The sequence below is a fragment of the Ascaphus truei genome, chromosome 1, assembly GCF_040206685.1.
Source record: "Ascaphus truei isolate aAscTru1 chromosome 1, aAscTru1.hap1, whole genome shotgun sequence".
Taxonomy (NCBI): domain Eukaryota; kingdom Metazoa; phylum Chordata; class Amphibia; order Anura; family Ascaphidae; genus Ascaphus; species Ascaphus truei.
Window position 1 is genome coordinate 85,104,260 of NC_134483.1, and position 22,122 is coordinate 85,126,381.

The 22,122-nt window shown below is 38.7% G+C and overlaps 1 protein-coding gene across 1 annotated transcript in view; it reads left to right on the forward strand.

The window, feature by feature from the left end:
• The window catches only part of DMGDH (dimethylglycine dehydrogenase), a 77,043-nt gene that overhangs the window by 22,755 nt on the left and 32,166 nt on the right, over window positions 1–22,122 (forward strand). Inside the window, exons 7-11 of the mRNA XM_075590867.1 lie at window positions 1,853–2,051; window positions 5,346–5,515; window positions 5,969–6,122; window positions 7,496–7,661; window positions 20,434–20,564. Coding sequence (XP_075446982.1) covers window positions 1,853–2,051; window positions 5,346–5,515; window positions 5,969–6,122; window positions 7,496–7,661; window positions 20,434–20,564 — 820 coding nt within the window. The remainder of the gene's footprint in view (window positions 1–1,852; window positions 2,052–5,345; window positions 5,516–5,968; window positions 6,123–7,495; window positions 7,662–20,433; window positions 20,565–22,122) is intronic.

The following is a 22,122-nucleotide window of genomic DNA, read 5'->3' on the forward strand; positions in this document are numbered from 1 at the left end:
TGAGGTAGGGGTATAAGATCACCGACCAGAGCCAGGGAACAGAGTCCTGTTAGAGTAGTCATGATCCAGGCAGAAGTCAAGGCAGGGGGCAAAGGTGCAAGTCCAGATAAAGGCTGGGGTCAAGACAGGCGGCAGAGGAGCGGTAGTCGGGGTCACAGGCTGAGGTCAGCAACAGGTAATCCATAAGAACAGGGCAGGCTCAGGAACAGGGAGGGCACAGGAACAGGGCAGACTAAGGTATCAGAACACAAGGTGGCCAGGATCACAAGGAAAAGTATACCAGTATACCCTGCTCAGGCAGGGGCTGAGTCACTGACCGCTACTTAAGTCCTGGAACAGGTGCAGCCAATAACCAAGTTCAGGAAGAGGCTTGCCAGGAACCAAGATGGCCACCATAGCCACGTAAGGGCAAGTTCCAGCAAAACCTTGGACTGGAGCCCTTACAATTGCCAATCTGTGTGATTGAGACAAAGGACATAAACATACTTTAAACATAAAAGTGTACTGAAAATCCACAGAAATGTACAGAAAATCAGCCAAAGAAACAAACCCACCAAACACCAGCATGGGAGATGCTGATTCAACTGTAAAAATGATAAACATTCAATGTATGATCACACAGATCTTTGTGTTACAGTTTTTTTTAACCATTTTTGTTTGTCTCACAGAGCTGGCACTGGATTTTAAAATGAGTTTTCCACTTTAAAGTCTAGTACCTTTAAAACGAAGTCACTTCTCCCTAATTACCACGAGGATGAGTAAGTGGGAATTGCTTTACTTCCTTCACTGCTGAATTGGCCAACAAAGCATTACTATTTAATGAATTGCAGGCTCCTGTCCTAGTAAAGTAACACATTGTCTGCATGTTTGCTGATGAAGCCAAATGACTGTTGCCTTTGCAGTTGGAGTATGTGCCACTGTGATAAACTTTAGCATTCACAAAAAGTGAAGAGCTACATTTGAATTTCAACTAACTTCACTCCCCTGCATTGCCCATATCAATAATGAGGTTATAACATGTGCATTATTAGTTAGTAATACTACTCCACGGTGCTACCTTGAATTAGATATAGATAATTTCAACAACAGCTCCACCTTAAAGATTAAGGTGGCAAAGAAAAATCCAATACCAGTGCACTGTAAAAATAAATACCTACATTTTATTCATATGAAAATAGAAAAAAATATAATGAATTCACCATAATTCAACATTGTCATCACAAACAGAAACAGTATCTATATATCTGACAATAATCCTCTAGTTACCTTGCACAGTGATTAAAAACACTTACAATTATTTATACTACCTAAACCTCTATATATTGAGAGAACCTATCACACGTTCCTATTGTGAAAACATCAGGGTACAATGTTCTCTGTGTATTCACTTTGACCCAGGTCAAATATCTCCAAGTTTATCGCTAAATGATCAGAGAACAGTTACAAATGTTTGCTAACCTAGACTTTCCAATATGTGACAAATCAATCCTTCGGTATAATTATAAACTAGGATGATGTAATACCAGAATATAAGTAATAGTTAGAAAAAACTATGACATCTTATATCTCTGTTTCAATTAGTCACATCATTTGTAGCTCACAGTGTTGAAGGAACTTCATAATAGTCTCTCAACTTTCATCTTGCCGGTTGTGGTATGGTCTCCTGCTAGACATTGGAGTTACTTTGGGATACTTTCACCTGTTCTCAGTGTTCGTGGCCATGTTCCTTCCCTCCAACGTCATTGCCCAACATGCGTTTCACCTAGGTGGCTTCGTCAGGGGTATGTTTAGTGTGTTTTGCATTCGAGTTTGTAAATATCTTTTACACCATAATCACTTTATATTTCTGAAGGTTTTGGAAAAGAACTGTTTGAATCTGATCTAGACAGGATTATGGACCACGTGGAGGCAGCTATGGAGATGGTTCCTGTCCTGAAACAGGCTGATATTATCAATATAGTTTCAGGACCCATAACTTACACTCCAGATATTCTTCCAATGGTTGGTCCCCATCAAGGTGTCCAAAACTACTGGGTAGCTGTCGGTTTTGGGTGAGTAAAAACGAAATGGATACACATAACGTTATAGTAGATATATTGGTTCTTGAAATGTGTACGTTTAGGTGGTGTATGTTCATTGCAGGTTGTGAGGCCTTTTTAAAGGAGCAATCTACCCTAACTAAACCCCATTTTTTACAGGATTAGAGCCTGGGGGGGGGGCTCCAGAACAGTTTTTATTTTCACCCCCGGAAAGACTAGTTACCGAGATACTGGTGAAGTTACGGTTTCACTTCCTGGTTTCTAAAGGGCATTACAATGGCCATATAATATGATGTTGCAGCTTCCTGTTGGCCTGAGATTTGATTGCCATTTTTATCCCCATGGTGGGAGATTTAATACCCCGGAACTTCACCAGTAAGTATCTCGGGAACCAGGGGGTCTCTGGAGCTGAAAATAGCAGCATTTTACATACTGAAAAATAAAATGGGAGTAAAAAAAGTAAATGAGTAGGACTGGGGGGGGGGGGGGGGGGGTGGGGGGTGGGGGGGCTACTCCTTTAATGGACCAATGAAATAGTTATTTATAAATATAATATGCTCTTAAATATGTCCAGTATGTCCATGTTACAAAGTTTGTGTGGTATTAACACGCCAGCCTCTTTCTAATTTGTAAACGTACTGAATGTCATCCTCTTCAACACGGGATGTCTACAGCAGACCCCGTAGGAGCCAAACTGTTTCAGCTTTATGTAACGACAATGACAAGGCAGTTTAACTTACGCTGATGCATTTTATAATACATTTTGTGTCTGGAAGTGCATCAATTAACTCTTACAACTCTAATTCCATTATGAAAGGCTGTTTAGAATTCTAGTGTGGTCTAAATTCTGAAGGTCTAGTGTGCATGTGTACTCCATGGTCACTTATTATCTTTAAAACTGCATATAAAGTGTGCAGAAAAAACGGATAGACAGCCGAGTAAACCAGGATACAAGCCGTGCTGCTGCTTCAAGATGTCACCGCCATGCCTCCAGACGTCACCGTCGTGATTTTATATGCGGTTTTAAAGATAAGTGACCATGGAGTATACATACACACTAGAGCTTTTTTGGTCCTCTGTCTGCATCACAGGCTGCCATCTTTATATGCCTATCTTTGTTTTATCACTGATACGATAGACTGGAGGCTCTGATACTGTTGTCAGACAGGCTACGACACACTGCAACACTTACTATTTGAACTGACACAGTTATTCTGTGTTCCTTAATCCTGGTATCCAATTCCTCCTATATGATACATTGTGTGTGGTGGCTACAGTGGCTCTACCTCTGTGGTCTCGCTATCATAACATACTAGTGTTTACTTATACCTAGCGAGGATAGGGAGAGATTCACTCATACTACTAAGTGTTTCTATTTTTCATCTGCTGTAGCCACTATTCACGGCTGTTAGTGGTATCAGACCTTGATTTATGTGTTTAACACTGTTGTGGCTCATGTCTTGAATGTTTATATATGTGTAAACTGCTGCTTCTATTTACCTTAACCCTTACTGGATTGTATATTTACACTCCAGAGGTATAGCAAGGCACTGAGTGTGACACTTGATCCACCTTTGCACTTTATGTATATCGACCCATATATGGGAAACACATTGCGGTGTAATAACACCTATATACATACCGGGTTATTGGTTTCTTTTCGCCAGCCTATTGGAGGATTTTATCCATTTTCACTTTTAGTCCTATATGGACATATATTTTGTGTATGTCAGAGTACCTCAGATATGGGCAATTGCCTCCTCGTTGAGACAGTAGCTCTCATGGACTAATCATCCACGTATTTAATCCCACACTGAGTGCATAATATAGAACCTTTCCTGGCCCCTTCTTGAGACCTACTTTGATAATAGATATCTTTTTTTCCTATTTGCACCTTGTTAAACAGATCATGAATATTACTTAAGTATTAGGTTGAGCGGTTAGGTCACCATTACTGTTTTTATGCCCACTACTCAACCTTGAGGCTCTCCCATTCCAACACTAGCCTGGTCTGAATACGTTCCATTAATGCAACTCACTGCTGCTTATCCTTAATTCTAAATTCCAGCTGCAAATACTGGTACCCAGACCAATGTCCTTTATTTTGTACAGTAACCTCGTGTGTGGCACCATATCAAAGTTCACATAGTTAAATCCCATCTGCATTTCGTTGATCTAAATTCCTACTTACTTTCTAAAAGAATGTATGTGTAATGAGTTATCACCAGTGGAGCTAGCGCCTTTTTTTCACTTCAACACAGCACGTAATGAGTTATAACACGTCTTAATTCTTAGTATAAATACGGGTGATTGCTGCTTTAAACCCTTTCTTCCTCACAGCCCCTGCTGTAAATCAACATGTTCAAACTTTAAAAAAAAATTTAATACTTGTCTGATATGTATGTAAAACAAATTAAGTTGCCAGGATTTAACCCATTAGACCGACACTATCAAACTTTGGATTCAAGCAGGACTCTACCTTACATTGCTCTTACCGTATGGTACAGTGATTCAGACTCTTTCGTCAAAAAAGTCTAGTCTGATTTGAAGTATCTAGAATTACCAAACTATTCTACATGTTCATTTAAAACATCTTCTTTACTGACACGTCTTCTAAAGTTGTTCATTCTGATAGATTCCAATTGTGAATGTAAAAAAGCCAGCAAATAACTCTGTGTCGGACATCCCCAGTGCCAATATCATGGGATGCAATCTCATCTGTCTGATATCACAATGCCAACTCTTCTTACAGTCACTGTGATGGGTGAAAATATGACATTTGGCAGCTGAAATGACATCTGGAGCCCTGGACCCAAGTTGCACTTGTGAAATCACATACCAAAGTTGTTGCAGACTTTCTGACACATACAGCCTGTGCACATAGAATTCACAAAGAAAGAGCCCATAGGGGCTACAGTGTTATTAGTCGGGTGCTCTGTGACACACCTTAGTTTCAAACTATTAAAAACAACTTTTGAAGAAATCTGTGCAGTAGGTAACTAACATTTGATTTCCTGTTTCTCATGTGTTGAAAGTTTCTAGCTTTGGACTTTGGTGTTGAGAGTACGCTCTGCACCCACCTCGATGTTACAGGCTTGCTGACTCTTCCAACATTATTCAGTGCTGAGCTTGTGTACTGTACTTTGGGTGACTTAAAAATGGTTGCAATACATTGATAGTAAACATGGCAGTTATATGTCAGACTGTTTGTTATAAACAACATTAGTTCTTTGCAAATATATTTAATGTGTAATGTTGATGTACCAGTATCTAACCTGAACCAATGCTTACCTTTATGTGTTGAAGATATGGTATAATCCATGCAGGAGGCATAGGCAAATTCTTAAGCGACTGGCTCATTGGTGGGGAACCTCCATTTGACCTCATTGAATTAGATCCAAATCGATATGGAAAATGGACCACAGCACATTATACAGCAATAAAAGCACGGGAGTCATACGGATTCAACAATATTGGTAAGTTTTGGTCCAGGAAGTTGATACAGTTTGCCAAATTTGAGAAGTAATCTGCAGTATAGTATACAATAGATCAGCTTTGCCAACAAAAGAAATAGGCATTATTACAATATCACCAACCTTCTTTTTTTTTGCCAATATCTCCATGTTATGCTCATTATCCAGCAAAGCTATTATTTCAATGAGAAAATGTAAACATGAAGGTTTTATGACATAATTTGGAATTTCTGTAATCAAAAGTAACACTTAAATGAAGTCACTCAAATAGTGAGGTTTTCTCAAACAAATCTAAAAGACAAGTGATGTTGCATTGATAAGGATAAGTGCGACTGCCTTACTGTAGAAGAATCACATCACAGCAGATGAGTACATTTGAGTACATTTGATTGGTCTGAAAGTAATAATGGTTGTGAGTTTATATGTATATAGTTAGAAGACATCTTTCCCTTCTAGTTGGCTATCCTAAAGAAGAGAGGTTTGCAGGAAGACCAACAGAAAGAGTAAGTGGGGTTTATGAAGCACTCAAGACAAAATGTTCAATGGGCTTCCATGCAGGATGGGAGCAGCCTCACTGGTTCTACAAACCTGGGGATGACATTGAATACAAGTAAGTACAGTATATGAGTGATATTGGTATAAATAGCCATCGGATTTCTGTTTGTACAGTAGTTATGATATGTGGAGAAATTGAAACACTAGGTGACATATTTACTAAACCGTGCTATGCTATAAGAAACAATCCAGCTTGGGCAAGTGTCTTACCGCATAGCAAAACTTAGTAAATATGGTTCGAATGCACTCCAAAAACGTAATCTTTTGCTACAAAGAGTTTCAGTTCTCTAAATTGGCTTATTCTGGATCTGGTTTGTTCTTTCTTGGTGATGAAGAGCAAGGGGTGTACTAACCAAACTGATAAGATCTTCTGAAAATCCAGCCTTCATATATTATTTATTTATTAAATGTTTTACCAGGAAATAATACATTGCGAATTACCTCTCAATTTCAAGCATGTCCTGGGCACAGAGTTATGATAACAAAACATGGTTACATTAAATGAACATCGTTATATATTATATTTAAAGACATTGCAGGAACAGTTAGAGATAATATGTATTATAGGCGTAAGTAACACACAGACCAGATTAAAATGTGAGACAGCTTTAGTTTTGAAAGAACTTATATTGGTGGCGACTGTGAGAGTCTCCGGTAGATTGTTCCAGTTGTGGGGGGCACGGTAAGAGGAGGAGGAGCGGCAGGATACTTTGTTGAACATTCGGACCTTGAACAGTCTTTTGGAGTCAGATCTCAAGTGATAAGATTTGCGTGTGGTAGGGGTGAGGAGCTTGTTCAGGTAGGCGGGTAGCTTGCCCAGAAAGTATTTGAAGGCAAGACAGGAAAGATGAATCTATGGATTTCTTTGTGAGCTCTACGCAACTTGTGAAGTCCTTTTATATAATTTGCTTAAGAGTTGTTTAAAAACTATAAGTCATATCCCTAAATCCACAATCCATTGGCTTTTAGAAACTTTGAAGTGTCTCACAATCTGTTGTTTCAATTGGATTCACTAGGACCCACAAGCTGTACAAAACATCTGTAATAATATAGGAGCTTCTAATCAGCCTCTATTTTCCCAGATTGAAAGTAGAAGTTTGAAACCATCCAAAGTAGATTTGGCAGGTCTAACATAAGGGTCTGATAATTATTCATAAAGTAACTGTATTGAAGAACTGGCGCATTATTGTCTGCATGGTCACATAGAAAAAAGACATTTCATTTATTTATAACAAAGAATAATGTTATTTCCATTCCTTGGCCATTATAATGTCATGTCATATGCACAGATGCAGTTATTTAACAGCACAAATAATAGCAGCAAAAGATATTTTAAGGCTACATTTGAAAAAGCTGTTCATTTATCTACAAAAAGTTAAAATGTTTAAAATATGAGGAATTCTGTACTTATTAAACTTTCCCTTACAGACCCAGTTTCCAAAGAACAAACTGGTTTGAGCCCGTTAGACTTGAGTATAAACAAGTTATGGAAAAGGTTGGAGTGATCGACCTAACACCATTTGGAAAATTTACTGTCAAAGGGAAGGATGCTGTTAAATTATTGGACCATCTATTTGCAAACAATATTCCAAAGGTACGAAATATGGGGCTGTGGTAAATGTATAAGGACAATATTAACACTGACATTAAGAAGGCTAATCCAGGTTATTAATATTGGGTATATGTAGAGTAAGGGGAATGAACCCTGTATTGCCCGGTGCTCAACAACATGCACGTGACTGATAGTTGTATTGTGCAACTTCTGACGTGTATGATTATGAAGACAGCAATCCTACTCCAGATAATACAATGAAACAATAAAAGTCTAATAAAAGAACGGGAAACAGACTAATAACTTGGGTGGGGGGCTAGTTAGCAGGGAGTAGATAGAGACAGGAGGAGAAGCAAACGTAGATGCCTCTCTCCTGTACTCACGGGATACAAAGCCTGCTGCCCTTACCAGACCTGGTGTCTTCACTGCTCGTTCCGTTTTCTTGCTGGTCCCAGCTCTTTAAACACTGCGCTTGTGCGTGATGTCATCGCAGGAACTGAACAGCTTCTTCTGGGACAGACCCGGCGTGTCCTGTGCTCTGGCGCTCCTCACAACCCCAGGGGGCGGCACCATGCGTTGCACGCTGGAAAGGAGACACGGCTCCGAATGCAGAAAGGACTGCCTGCGTGCTCCAGCCAAATAGTAGCAAGAGAAGTGACGAAGTATGGGCGGTCACTGTGTAATGGAACTCAGCCAAAAATAAAATAAAATCAGCTTTATTGAATGGTAGTGCTGTACATCATAGAAAGGACCTCTGACGCGTTTCGTCCCGTCGTGGGACTTTATCAAAGAGTGAAAGGACTCTCTACAGAGGCATCTTAAGTAGGCAAGCCCTCCCCGTTTATTGGTTGAAGAGAATCAAACTCAGTCGTAAGCAATCAGCTAATCATTCTGAAAAGCCACGGGAGGGAACCAAATTTGCCTACAAGATAGACTGTGTATAGACAGGTAACAAAGTGACAAATATACATACAAAAACACAAAATAACATTTAAAATAATAATAAAAACAAGAACATGTGATGTAGAGCATCAGTAATATCAATTCATGAAGGAATACACTTATGTTGTTATAACCCATTGGAGAAGTATATAAAATTAGTAAGAGAAAATGTATATTTATATATGTAAATATATTGTCAATTGATGACAATATATACAATACAATGCATTAATATGCATAATATAATAACATCATATCAAATCAATAAACTAACCGTTTTAAATCATGGAAACAATCTATATAAAATAATTGATCTCTAATATAATGTAAGGATAGCCGAGCATGCAAAACAATGATAAATATAAGTAATGTATATAATATATGCTATGATGTAACGAGACACACTCCCAAGACTCCCCATCCATTAACCCTGAAGGAAATGTTTCAACTCCCAATCAAGGTTAATGCCATGTGGGTGGAGAGTGTTGAGAGTGTATATCCAATACATCTCTTGTTTGTTGAGAACATTCTCTCTATTACCACCTCTAGGGTGGCAAGGTATATGTTCTATAGCTGAAAAAGAGAAGTTGTTAATACTGCCTTTGGAACATTGTGAAAAATGTCTAGCCACTGGATGGTTTAAGTCTCTCTTTTTGATCAGACGTACATGTTCGGCTATCCTCACCTTGAGGGGTCTTGTGGTGCGACCCACATATTTGTGTCCACAACCACAAAAAAGGACATAAATAACAAAACTGATATTACAATTGAGAAAATTCTTTATATAATACTTTCTAAGGTTCTCATTATATGTAATATATTTGGTCTGGAATGTATATTGACACATGGAACATCTGCCACATTTAAAGAAACCTTTTGGTATGCTTTTAATATTAGGGAAATTGGATTTAGAATCAAACATACTAGGTGATAAATGAAAAGCCAATGTTTTGGCCTTACGGTAAGAAAATCTTGGTCCATGTTGTACAATAGTACGAATATCTTTGTCTAACAACAATGTATGCCAGTGTTTTGATATGATATTACAAATTTGTTGAGACTGAGAATTAAATGTAGTAATAAACAATGGACTCTTTTTATTGTCAGAGAATAATGATAAATCTCTCTCTTTTTTAGAAGTAAAGTTTCTCTTTTTCTTCCAAATAAGTGTTCTTCTATCCATAGTATCTGCCTTAGCAAATGCTGTTGATACGTCCTTGGCAGAATAACCCCTGGCCAAAAACCTGTCAGACATCTCCTTGGCTCGGGACAAGAATACTTCATTGTCCGAAAAAAGTCTTTTTAATCTAACAAATTGAGCCCCTGGAATGTTATTAATTAAAGAACGAGGATGAGAACTATGTGCGCTTAAAAGTGTATTCCTGGAATTCTGTTTCCTGTAGATGTCCGTTTGTACAGTCATGTCGCTGTCAATATACAGGAATAAATCTAAATAATGAATATTATTAATATTGTGCTCAAAAGTAAACTTAAGATTGTACGTATTAGTGTTAAGGTAATCAATGAAAGAAAATAGTGAAATTTCGTCACCCTTCCAAATAAAGATCAAATCGTCAATATATCTCTTATAGTAGACGATATTATGACGATATGAATTGTCACTGTGATAAATAAAACGTGATTCCCAAAAACCCATAAATAAATTCGCGTAAGATGGTGCAAAACTTGTGCCCATTGCGGTACCCAACTTCTGTAAATAAAACTGTGAATCGAATAAAAAATAATTGTGCGTGAGTAAAAAAGATATGGATTCTAACAAAAAAGTGCGGTGTGAAATAGATAAAGTGGATAAATCAAGAAAGTGCTCAATAGCCGCAAGACCGTGCTGATGTTCAATAATGGAATACAGGGAGGTCACATCCATTGTGACCCACCTGTATTCCTGGTGCCAAGGGAATTCCTGTATACTGACAATGAAGTCCGTCGTGTCTCTCCAATTGTTTCAAACTGTAATAGATTTACAAAAATTTACACGAAAATTGTCCTTAAAGAAAATGTTTGCTGCCAAAAATGGTTCAGAATAGATCAAGTCATTGGAGGATTCGACACAAGGAGTTAGTTCTCCCCTTACTAATGATATTCAATCCTTGAACTTTCAGGAAAATTGCGTCCTTTCTGACATGGACTCTTTACAGGAACTACAAGGCGAATCTCTAATCACACACACTCAACCATTCTTTGGTTATGAGGACTCTGGTTATCGTCCTAAATCATTATTTTGTCCGAACTTCAATAGGGGTCCATCTATTACTATGTTTGAACAGTTGGTTGAACGGGACTTACGTATACTAGCCAAAGGGTTCTCAAGTTCCTATGTAAAATATGGGAATTTAACTTACACTGAAATCCAACAGATTTATTTATTTTATTTATTTATAAAATATTTTACCAGGAAGTAATACATTGAGAGTTACCTCTCGTTTTCAAGTATGTCCTGGGCACAGAGTAAAACAAATAGTACATGGTTACAAGTACAGTTACATAAATGAACAGGGTATACATTATATACAAGACATTGCATGCACAGTTAACGAAAATATATATTATGAGCGTATGAAACAGTTACAGACCAGGTTAAAATGTGAGACAGCCTTAGATTTGAAAGAACTTAAACTGGTGGTGGATGTGAGAGTCTCTGGTAGGTTGTTCCAGTTTTGGGGTGCACGGAAGGAGAAGGAGGAACGTCCGGATACTTTGTTGAGCCTTGGGACCATGAATAGTCTTTTGGAGTCTGATCTCAGGTGATAAGTGCTGCAAGTGGTAGGGGTGAGGAGCTTGTTCAGGTAGCTGGGTAGCTTGCCCATGAAGAATTTAAAGGCAAGACAGGAAAGGTGAACTTTGCGCCTAGACTCTAGTGTTGACCAATCTAGTTCTTTGAGCATTTCGCAGTGATGTGTGTTGTAGTTGCATTGGAGAACAAAACGACAAATTGAATTGTAGAGGGTGTCAAGTTTGCTAAGGTGGGTTTGAGGAGCCGAGCCATATACTATGTCTCCATAGTCAATAATTGGCATTAGCATCTGATGTGCAATACGCTTTCTGACCAGGAGACTTAGGGAGGATTTGTTTCTGTAAAGTACCCCTAGTTTGGCATAGGTCTTGGTTGTCAGGGTATCAATGTGCATCCCGAATGTTAAGTGGGAGTCAAACCATAAGCCCAGGTATTTAAAACTAGTGACAGGTGTTAGGGTGGTTTTAGCGTTGGTTCTAATCAGGAGCTCAGTCACTGGAAGCTTTACAAATTTAGTTTTGGTCCCAAATACCATTGTTACAGTCTTGTCAGGGTTTAAAAACAGTTTGTTTTGGGAAATCCAGTTTTCGAGTCTCAAAAAGTCAGACTGAAGTATGTGTTGAAGGTCATAGAGGCTATGACTGTGTGCATATAGGATTGTGTCATCTGCATACATGTGTATTGAGGCTTCCTTACAAGCTGTGGGAATATCATTAATGAACACTGAGAAGAGTACGGGCCCCAGAACAGAGCCTTGCGAGACACCACAGGTGATATCCAGGGGGTTGGAGTTAGAGCCTGAGATGGACACATGTTGGGATCTTCCTGATAGGTAGGACTGAAACCAGTTTAAAGCATGTTTCCCTATTCCAGAGCTCTGGAGTTTGTTAAGCAGGTTAGCATGATCGACTGTGTCAAAAGCCTTTGCAAAATCTAGGAATACTGCACCAAGTGAGTTGTCCCCGTTCCATTCCACACTGGATTTCATTGCAAACTTTTAGCAGGGTAGTTACGGTGGAGTGTTTGGGACGAAATCCAGATTGGAATTGGCTAGGGAAATTTGTCTTGGTGTAGAAATCACTTAATTGGGAGTGGACACTTTTTTCCATGACTTTGGATAGAATTGGGAGAAGTGAGATTGGCCTGTAGTTTGAGACAGTGTTTTTGTCCCCACTTTTGAAGATTGGGACAACTCTGGCAGTTTTCCAGGTCTTAGGGATATGGCCTGTAGACAGGATAGAGTTGACTATGGACGCAATTGGTTTGGCAATGGCTGGGGCACCAAGTCGTAGGAACCTAGATTGTAGTAAGTCGGGTCCACATTGGCTGCTTAGTTTTAGTTTGAGGAGCGCTTGTATAATCTCCTCTTCAGATACTGGGCCAAATTGAAAATTGTGGGCAGTGTTGGGAGGGGGTGGGACTGTAGGGATACTCCCAGGATGAGATTCATGTTTGGGGTTTGTGCTGCGTTTCGCTAATAAGTTAGTAGCACACCCCACAAAGTAATCATTGAATGCATTTGCGATGTCAGTGGGGTTTGTCAGAGTAATATCCCCCTTAGTGATATTACTTGGTTGTTGATGGTTAGGAGGCTGGAATATATTGTTGATAACCTTCCAGAAGTTAGCTGGGTTTGATGTATTCTGGTGGAGATTGTCAGAGTAATATTGTGCTTTTGTATGCCTTGTTTGCCTTGTGCACATGTTCCGCATGCATCTGTAGTGATTGAGATCCTTGGTAGTGCCAGTTACTTTGTAGCTTTTCCACAAGGCATCCCTGAACTGGTAGAGTGCTATAAGGTCAGGTGTAACCCATGGAAGGTGGGCCCCCCGTACCCTTATTTTGCGTAGTGGAGCATGGGTATCGCAGAGTTTTAAGAACTCGGATTGGAAATAGTCGAGCGCAGAATCAGGGTCGGGAATTAAATCGATTCTGTGCCATGGGCAGTTGGTAAGGTCATCCAGAAACTGTTGTGGGTTAAAGTTTTTAAAGTTCTAGTGAGGAGAACTTTAGGGCTTGAATGGGGTGGTTTAATTTTCCTTACAAAGTACAGTATTGCATTGTCACTGAAAATATCAGGAAGGATGCCAGAGGATTGGATTCTGCTGGGGTTTAAGGAGAGAATCCAGTCTAGCAAGGAATGGTTATGCGATTTCAGGTTTATCCGTGTGGGTTGGGAAATGAGTTGCGATAGGTTAAGTGACTTGAGTTGTATCTGGATTTTGTGGTTTTTAGGGTCAAGCCAATTGAAGTTGAAATCCCCAAGAACTAGCAGCTCACTCTTCTCATTCAGAGAGGAAATGGAGCCAAGAAATTGGGTGATATCAGTCAAGGATTGTAGAGGGGATTTAGGGGGGCGGTAGATGCCAGCAAGTAAGATGGGCTTAGAAAAGGGGAGGCAGATTTTGCCAACTAGAATTTCAAAAGAGGGTGGGCTTGGTGGGCAATTTAACAGTGTAAATTGTAAGGTGTCTGCAATATAACATCCTCTCTTTGACCTATCTATCCTAAAAATGGAGTATCCCTGAATGGCAATATTTGCATCGGGGGTTTTAGGGGATAGCCATGTTTCTGTAAGAACGATGGCTTTGGGTTTATGCATAAGGCACCATGCCCTTAGTTCGTCCAGTTTGGGCAGTAGGCTCCTGATGTTTATATGGGCGACAGATAGCCCTTTTTGGAATTTAAAGGTGGAATTCTCAGGGGCATGGGACAGAGCTGAAATGGGAGGACCTGGGTTAGGTTCAATATCACCTACTAAAGAGAGTAATAGTATGAGTAGAAATTTGGTTAGTTGTTTGCAAGTTGTAGATTTGTGGTGTTTGCCATTTGAGTGAGCAGTGGTTGGTGTGCTGGTTTTTAGAGTTCTCCACCAACATTCAGTAGATAGTGCAAGGCTTTTGAGTAGTCCAGGGTGTATGGTGATGTTGGTTGTGGGCCAGGATGGAGGAGTTTGTAGTGGATAGAGGGAGTAACATCTCCATGAGGCCAGGAGAAAGAAAAAAGTTAAAATACATAGCAGGTTCACGATGCCAGAGGTAGGCAGTGCTGCAAGGAGCTGTTGTGAGCAGAGTGAGTGTGAGCAGACTGACAGCAGGTGTGTGCCTGTTCCTTGTCAAATGTTTAGCTGTATTGCAATGCTAGAGTCAGTTCAGGGTTTCAGTGTATTGTGCAGTCAGTTTTGGGAGAGACTGCAGTAAATAAGTTGTAAAGGGGTGGGGGGTTGAAATTGGCAGGTTAGCAAGCATGGGATCATAGTGTGAACTGAATAGCTTACCGTTTGTTGTCTTGAGTAAAAGAGTGTGCAGTAGATCCTGTCCCCAGTCACCTCTAGTCAAACTATAGTCTAACTGTATTTATCACTTAAAAAGCTCACTTTAAATGCCTCACTTTAAATGCCAATTGCAGTTCCTGCAAATTGCAGGAGAGGTGTTTGTTTTATACAGCTAAAACAGTCACATGACCCTCCCGCTCCCCAATCAATCAGCTTGGTCAATTAACAGCACAGAGTTAAGAGGGAGAAAAAAAAGGAAAAAAAACACTTTTTAAATTCAAACATACTAACTTATATCAATTCTACAAGGCCACAGTCAGTCTTTTACACAGGATTTGTACATCAGGAACATACTTTTTCAATTCTACAAGGCCAGAGTCAGTCTTTTACACAGGATTTGTACATCAGGAACATACTTATATCAATTCTACAAAGCCAGAGTCAGTCTTTTACACAGGATTTTTACATCAGGAACATACTTATATCAATTCTACAAGGCCAGAGTCAGTCTTTTACACAGGATTTGTACATCAGGAACATACCTGTGAAGAGATTGACTGTATTAAAAGAGATTATGACATAGTCCTTAAAAATGCTGACAAGGGAGGGGCCCTTGTGATTATGTCTAAAAATCAATATTATTGTGAAGCTATAAGACAATTGGCGGACAAAACCTCTTATCAGCATCTTGGGAGTGAACCTACATCCAAGTACCGCCTTGAATTATTGGAATTATTGGATATGGGTAGAATTCTAAATGTTATCAATAAAAAAGAAATGAATTTCTTTCCTGTCCACATCCCGTGATTCCGGTATTCCACCATCTCCCAAAGATCCATAAATCGCTGGTTGACCCTCCTGGTCGACCTATAGTTGCGAGCATTGGATCTTTGGGAGATGGGTTATCGCGGTATGTGGACAGGTTTTTACAACCCCTGGTATTCCAGTTACCGTCGTTTTTCAGAGACACGATGGACTTCATTGTCAGTACAGGTATACCCCGCATTAACGTACACAATGGGACCGGAGCATGTATGTAAAGTGAAAATGTACTTAAAGTGAAGCACTACATTTTTTCCACTTATCGATGCATGTACTGTACTGCAATCGTCATATACGTGCATAACTGATGTAAATAACGCATTTGTAACAGGCTATATAGTCTCCCCGCTTGCGCACAGCTTCGGTACAGGTATGGAGCTGGTATTGCTGTTCAGGACGTGCTGACAGGCCCATGCGCAAACTGCCGTTTGCCTATTGGGCGATATGTCCTTACTCGCGAGTGTACTTAAAGTGAGTGTCCTTAAACCGGGGTATGCCTGTATACAGGAATTCCCTTGGCACCAGGAATACAGGTGGGTCACAATGGATGTGACCTCCCTGTATTCCATTATTGAACATCAGCACGGTCTTGCGACTATTGAGCACTTTCTTGATTTATCCACTTTATCTATTTCACACTGCACTTTTTTGTTAGAATCCATATCTTTTTTACTCACGCACAATTATTTTTTATTCGATTCACAGTTTTATTTACAGAAGTTGGGTACCGCAATGGGCACAAGTTTTGCACCATTTTACGCGAATTTATTTAAGGGTTTTTGGGAATCACGTTTTATTTATCACAGTGACAATTCATATCGTCATAATATCGTCTACTATAAGAGATATATTGACGATTTGATCTTTATTTGGAAGGGTGACGAAATTTCACTATTTTCTTTCATTGATTACCTTAACACTAATACGTACAATCTTAAGTTTACTTTTGAGCACAATATTAATAATATTCATTATTTAGATTTATTCCTGTATATTGACAGCGACATGACTATACAAACGGACATCTACAGGAAACAGAATTCCAGGAATACGCTTTTAAGCGCACATAGTTCTCATCCTCGTTCTTTAATTAAGAACATTCCAGGGGCTCAATTTGTTAGATTAAAAAGACTTTGTTCGGACAATGAAGTATTCTTGTCCCGAGCCAAGGAGATGTCTGACAGGTTTTTGGCCAGGGGTTATTCTGCCAAGGACGTATCAACAGCATTTGCTAAGGCAGATACTATGGATAGAAGAACACTTATTTGGAAGAAAAAGAGAAACTTTACTTCTAAAAAAGAGAGAGAGTTATCATTATTCTCTGACAATAAAAAGAGTCCATTGTTTATTACTACATTTAATTCTCAGTCTCAACAAATTTGTAATATCATATCAAAACACTGGCATACATTGTTGTTAGACAAAGATATTCGTACTATTGTACAACATGGACCAAGATTTTCTTACCGTAAGGCCAAAACATTGGCTTTTCATTTATCACCTAGTATGTTTGATTCTAAATCCAATTTCCCTAATATTAAAAGCATACCAAAAGGTTTCTTTAAATGTGGCAGATGTTCCATGTGTCAATATACATTGCAGACCAAATATATTACATATAATGAGAACCTTAGAAAGTATTATATAAAGAATTTTCTCAATTGTAATATCAGTTTTGTTATTTATGTCCTTTTTTGTGGTTGTGGACACAAATATGTGGGTCGCACCACAAGACCCCTCATGGTGAGGATAGCCGAACATGTACGTCTGATCAAAAAGAGAGACTTAAACCATCCAGTGGCTAGACATTTTTCACAATGTTCCAAAGGCAGTATTAACAACTTCTCTTTTTCAGCTATAGAACATATACCTTGCCACCCTAGAGGTGGCAATAGAGAGAATGTTCTTAACAAACAAGAGATGTATTGGATATACACTCTCAACACTCTCCACCCACACGGCATTAACCTTGATTGGGAGTTGAAACATTTCCTTCAGGATTAATGGATGGGGAGTCTTGGGAGTGTGTCTCGTTACATCATAGCATATATTATATACATTACTTATATTTATCATTGTTTTGCATGCTCAGCTATCCTTACATTATATTAGAGATCAATTATTTTATATAGATTGTTTCCATGGTTATGTGCATTTCTTTAAAACGGTTAGTTTATTGATTTGATATGATGTTATTGTATTATGCATATTAATGCATTGTATTGTATATATTGTCATCAATTGACAATATATGTACATATATACATATACATTTTCTCTTACTAATTTTATATACTTCTCCAATGGGTTATAACAACATAAGTGTATTCCTTCATTAATTGATATTACTGATGCTCTACATCACATGTTCTTGTTTTTATTATTTTTTAAATGTTCTTTTGTATTTTTGTATGTATATTTGTCACTTTGTTACCTGTCTATAGTGTAATATGAGAAAAAGGAAACACCCTTTAACCTGCACTCGTTATCACAGTTAAAATGGTTATAAAAGTTAATACTTATTATTTTATTATTTTAATTAAAAAGAATTAGTGAACAAACAATCTTGATCGTGTACTTATATTTACACAACAGAACAACAATGGACAAATGAACATATAATAACATAAACTGGAAAGCAAGGGGAAAGTAAGCAACCTGCAGGTAAGTGCTTAGTAGTTGTGAGAAATACTCACACAGGTATAATAAACATATCCCCAGTTCCAGCACTAATTAAAAAACCTGTAATCAATCAGACAGGTATCCGAGGTTGACAGTCATCATACTGTAACGCTACATATAATATACGGGTGTTATCAACTGAAGAGAACACCTATTCTAAACCACAGAGAATATACAGTAGTTGCTCAGTTATATTCGAGATCTGCTAGCAATAGATATTTAACACATTCTTACCTAATAAGATCTAGTGCATGATGCAGCAGTGAGTATTGGCCCACAAAATGTGATTTGTAATGGCCCTGAGGCACGGGTCACTGCCCGTATCAAGTTATAGCCTCCTACACTAAACTAAACAAACTGCACAAAGTGAGCAATAATAGTGTGGTTCATGACCTAAAATTTAAAACCAGGGGTGGGGTAGAAGTCGTTTGGAAGGTAGAAACCGAGTACAACTAGTTGTATTGCTTTAGGCTGAAATACCATAGTAAGTAAAACCAGTCTTGCTACAATAGCTATTTGCAGTATACAATGTAACAAATAGTGTCAAATGCTGTGAAAGCTGAACCATCGTCATGGAAAGCAGCACCACAATAGGTTTTTTCGAAAAAGCCTCCGCGAAACGTGCGTCAGGTGGGAGGCGGGACTAAAGAGGTTGACGTCATGACGTCACGACGTAACTTCAATCGGGTGGTGAGTGGTAAGCGCCTCTGAGCGCTGGTCTTAGCCGCAATAGTAGAAGTATGCTATACTTTGTGACAACTTAGTATTCTGCCATCACTAGTTTGTAGCTGAGCTGTATTTGCTGTGTGGCCACTGATTCTATTGTGGTGCTGCTTTCCATGACGATGGTTCAGCTTTCACAGCATTTGACACTATTTGTTACATTGTATACTGCAAATAGCTATTGTAGCAAGACTGGTTTTACTAACTATGGTATTTCAGCTTAAAGCAATACAACTAGTTGTACTCGGTTTCTACCTTCTAAACGACTTCTACCCCACCCCTGGTTTTAAATTTTAGGTCATGAACCACACTATTATTGCTCACTTTGTGCAGTTTGTTTAGTTTAGTGTAGGAGGCTATAACTTGATACGGGCAGTGACCCGTGCCTCAGGGCCATTACAAATCACATTTTGTGGGCCAATACTTACTGCTGCATCATGCACTAGATCTTATTAGGTAAGAATGTGTTAAATATCTATTGCTAGCAGATCTTGAATATAACTGAGCAATTATATTCTCTGTGGTTTAGAATAGGTGTTCTTTTCAGTTGATAACACCCGTATATTATATGTAGCGTTACAGTATGATGACTGTCAACCTCGGATACCTGTCTGATTGATTACAGGTTTTTTAATTAGTGTTGGAACTGGGGATTTGTTTATTATACCTGTGTGAGTATTTCTCACAACTACTAAGCACTTACCTGCAGGTTGCTTAGTTTCCCCTTGCTTTCCAGTTTATGTTATTATATGTTCATTTGTCCATTGTTGTTCTGTTGTGTAAATATAAGTACACGATCAAGATTGTTTGTTCACTAATTCTTTTTAATTAAAATAATAAAATAATAAGTATTAACTTTTATAACCATTTTAACTGTGATAATGAGTGCAGGTTAAAGGGTGTTTCCTTTTTCTCATATTACACTATTAACCCATTCCCCCTTTGCACCTTTTTATTTGATTGTTAACCAAGCTGAAGCGAGAGTCAACTTCCTTTCCCCTTTCCCCCTCCCTTTCCCTATCTCATTACTATTATATTATTACCTGTCTATACACAGGCTATCTTGTAGGCAAATTTGGTTCCCTCCTGTAGCTTTTCAGCATGATTAGCTGATTGCCTACCACTGAGTTTGATTCTCTTCAACCAATAAACGGGAAGGGCTTGCCTACTTAAGATGCCTCTGTAGAGAGTCCTTTCACTCTTTGATAAAGCCCCACGATGGGACGAAACGCGTCGGAGGTCCTTTCTGTGATGTACAGCACTACCATTCAATAAAGCTGATTTTATTTTATTTTTGGCTGAGTTCCATTACGCAGTGACCGCCCATACTTCATCCCTTCTCTTATTAATATTTGGTAGCATGGTGCGTTGGCCTGAACATTGAGAATATACATATTTAACTTGGAAAGATACATTGAGATAAATATCTCATTTACAGTATGACCTGGGTTCGATGATAATGTACATATGTACAATTAAGTCATCATAATTAGCAGTTACTGACATGGCTTTCCAATAAATGTCATCACAACTAAAAATAATGAAGTCTATTGTACAGTATATATGTGTGTGTGGTTATGTAAATGTTAAGGAAAATAACAGTGTTTTCCCATACACAGGAGGGTTTTACAAATATAAGCCACATGCTAACTCCAAGGGGCCGTGTTTATGCTGAGCTCACCGTCTCTCAATTGTCTCCTGGAGAATTTCTGCTGATTACTGGTTCTGGGTCAGAACTTCATGATCTGAGGTTGGTCTTCACTCGCTTTAACTTCATTTACTCTCCACGCCAAAGAGAGCATATTTAATGGCTCATAATGTGGCCCATGGTTAGTAAACCATGCTATTTCACGACACACCTTCTGGTGCCGGAAAATACATCTAATGTCCTATTACAGTGAATGGGCTATAAGGTGTGTTTGGGTGCTGGAAGGTGTCTTGTGGAATAGCACTTCTTAGTGAATAGGGCCTTAACTTGTAATTCTTTAAAAAAATCAAATTTGAAATACATAGTAAACTGAACTAAATTTGTTTGTGAATTTTTCAAGGAAAAAATAGGTTTTTGCCAGCATCACTTTTTTGCTGTGACTGATGCTTCACGTTCACTATATATAGAGAGCAGGAGATAGAAGAATAGAAATTAGGAAAGGGAAAGAGAGGAAGAAGTTGTAACTAAATTCAAGTTTTACCGATCAATTAAAATTAACTATAAAACACCATGTCTTTTTGTGTGCAAACTGTGAACCGCACACACAAAATGAGGGGCCTGTTTTGACTAAGATAAAATTGCCTCACGTGACGGAAACATTTTGAAAGTGCACGTGTACTATTGGGCCTTCAATCAGTACGTTAGGAAAACGTGTGAAGCAGCAGGATATTATTGTGTAACACTAAACATTGCGCATTTACTTGTACTACTTGAGACAGTTATAATAATAATAATAAAAAAAGGTACTTTTCGCTGTTTCATTGTCCATCGGGAATTCATGATTTAGTATTGGGGGGGGGGGGGAGGATTAGGATATTATAGTTAAAGAAATGCAGCAATCCATTAAGAGCTAAACCTAAAACACTTTGGGCTGTATACTTTCACTTGATTGATCCATACAGGCCCAGATCCACAAAGCTCCGTAATTTAATTAACGAGGTGTTCATTTAAGTTAACGCATCGTTCAGTGCTAGCAGGTAGCTTTAAAACGTACAAACACAGTGTTACGTGCTCTTTGCAGCCATAACGAGCCCTTGCGTTACACGTGACAATTTTCTTTCTGAGTGCACCAAGATTATTATAAAACTTTATTTTTTTTTCTGCTTGGAGCTTGGTTAAATGTTAAAAACAAAGTTATTTATCCTTTTTGCCATCAATGGGGCAACATCTGAGATTTTTTTTTATTGTTGATACATTGATGCGAAGAGATGTATGTAAAAAAGGCCTCAAGTGTTCCTGCAATTTAGTACTTGATACAGAACATCCAAATGTGTGATGTACTTTATATCTCATTTGAATCCACATCAGAGGTGGGAGGAGCATTAGTAGAATATACTTTTATTGGTCAAAGTTGTACTAATTATTTAAATATAGCCATGATCGCCTCTCTGAAAGAAGTAGAACATTTTTACAGATTTTTTTTTTTTTACATAGCATTGAAGCAGGGGGTCTCCGGAGCTGAAACCCATTCATTTTAGTTCCGGTGACCCATTGCTTCCGGAGATACTTTCCTTTGTAGGTAGTGCTGGTAGCCACTCCGTTCGGCTTGCAGGGTTCACATAATGGCGGAATGTCAAAGCTCCCGCTGGCCAATAGGAAG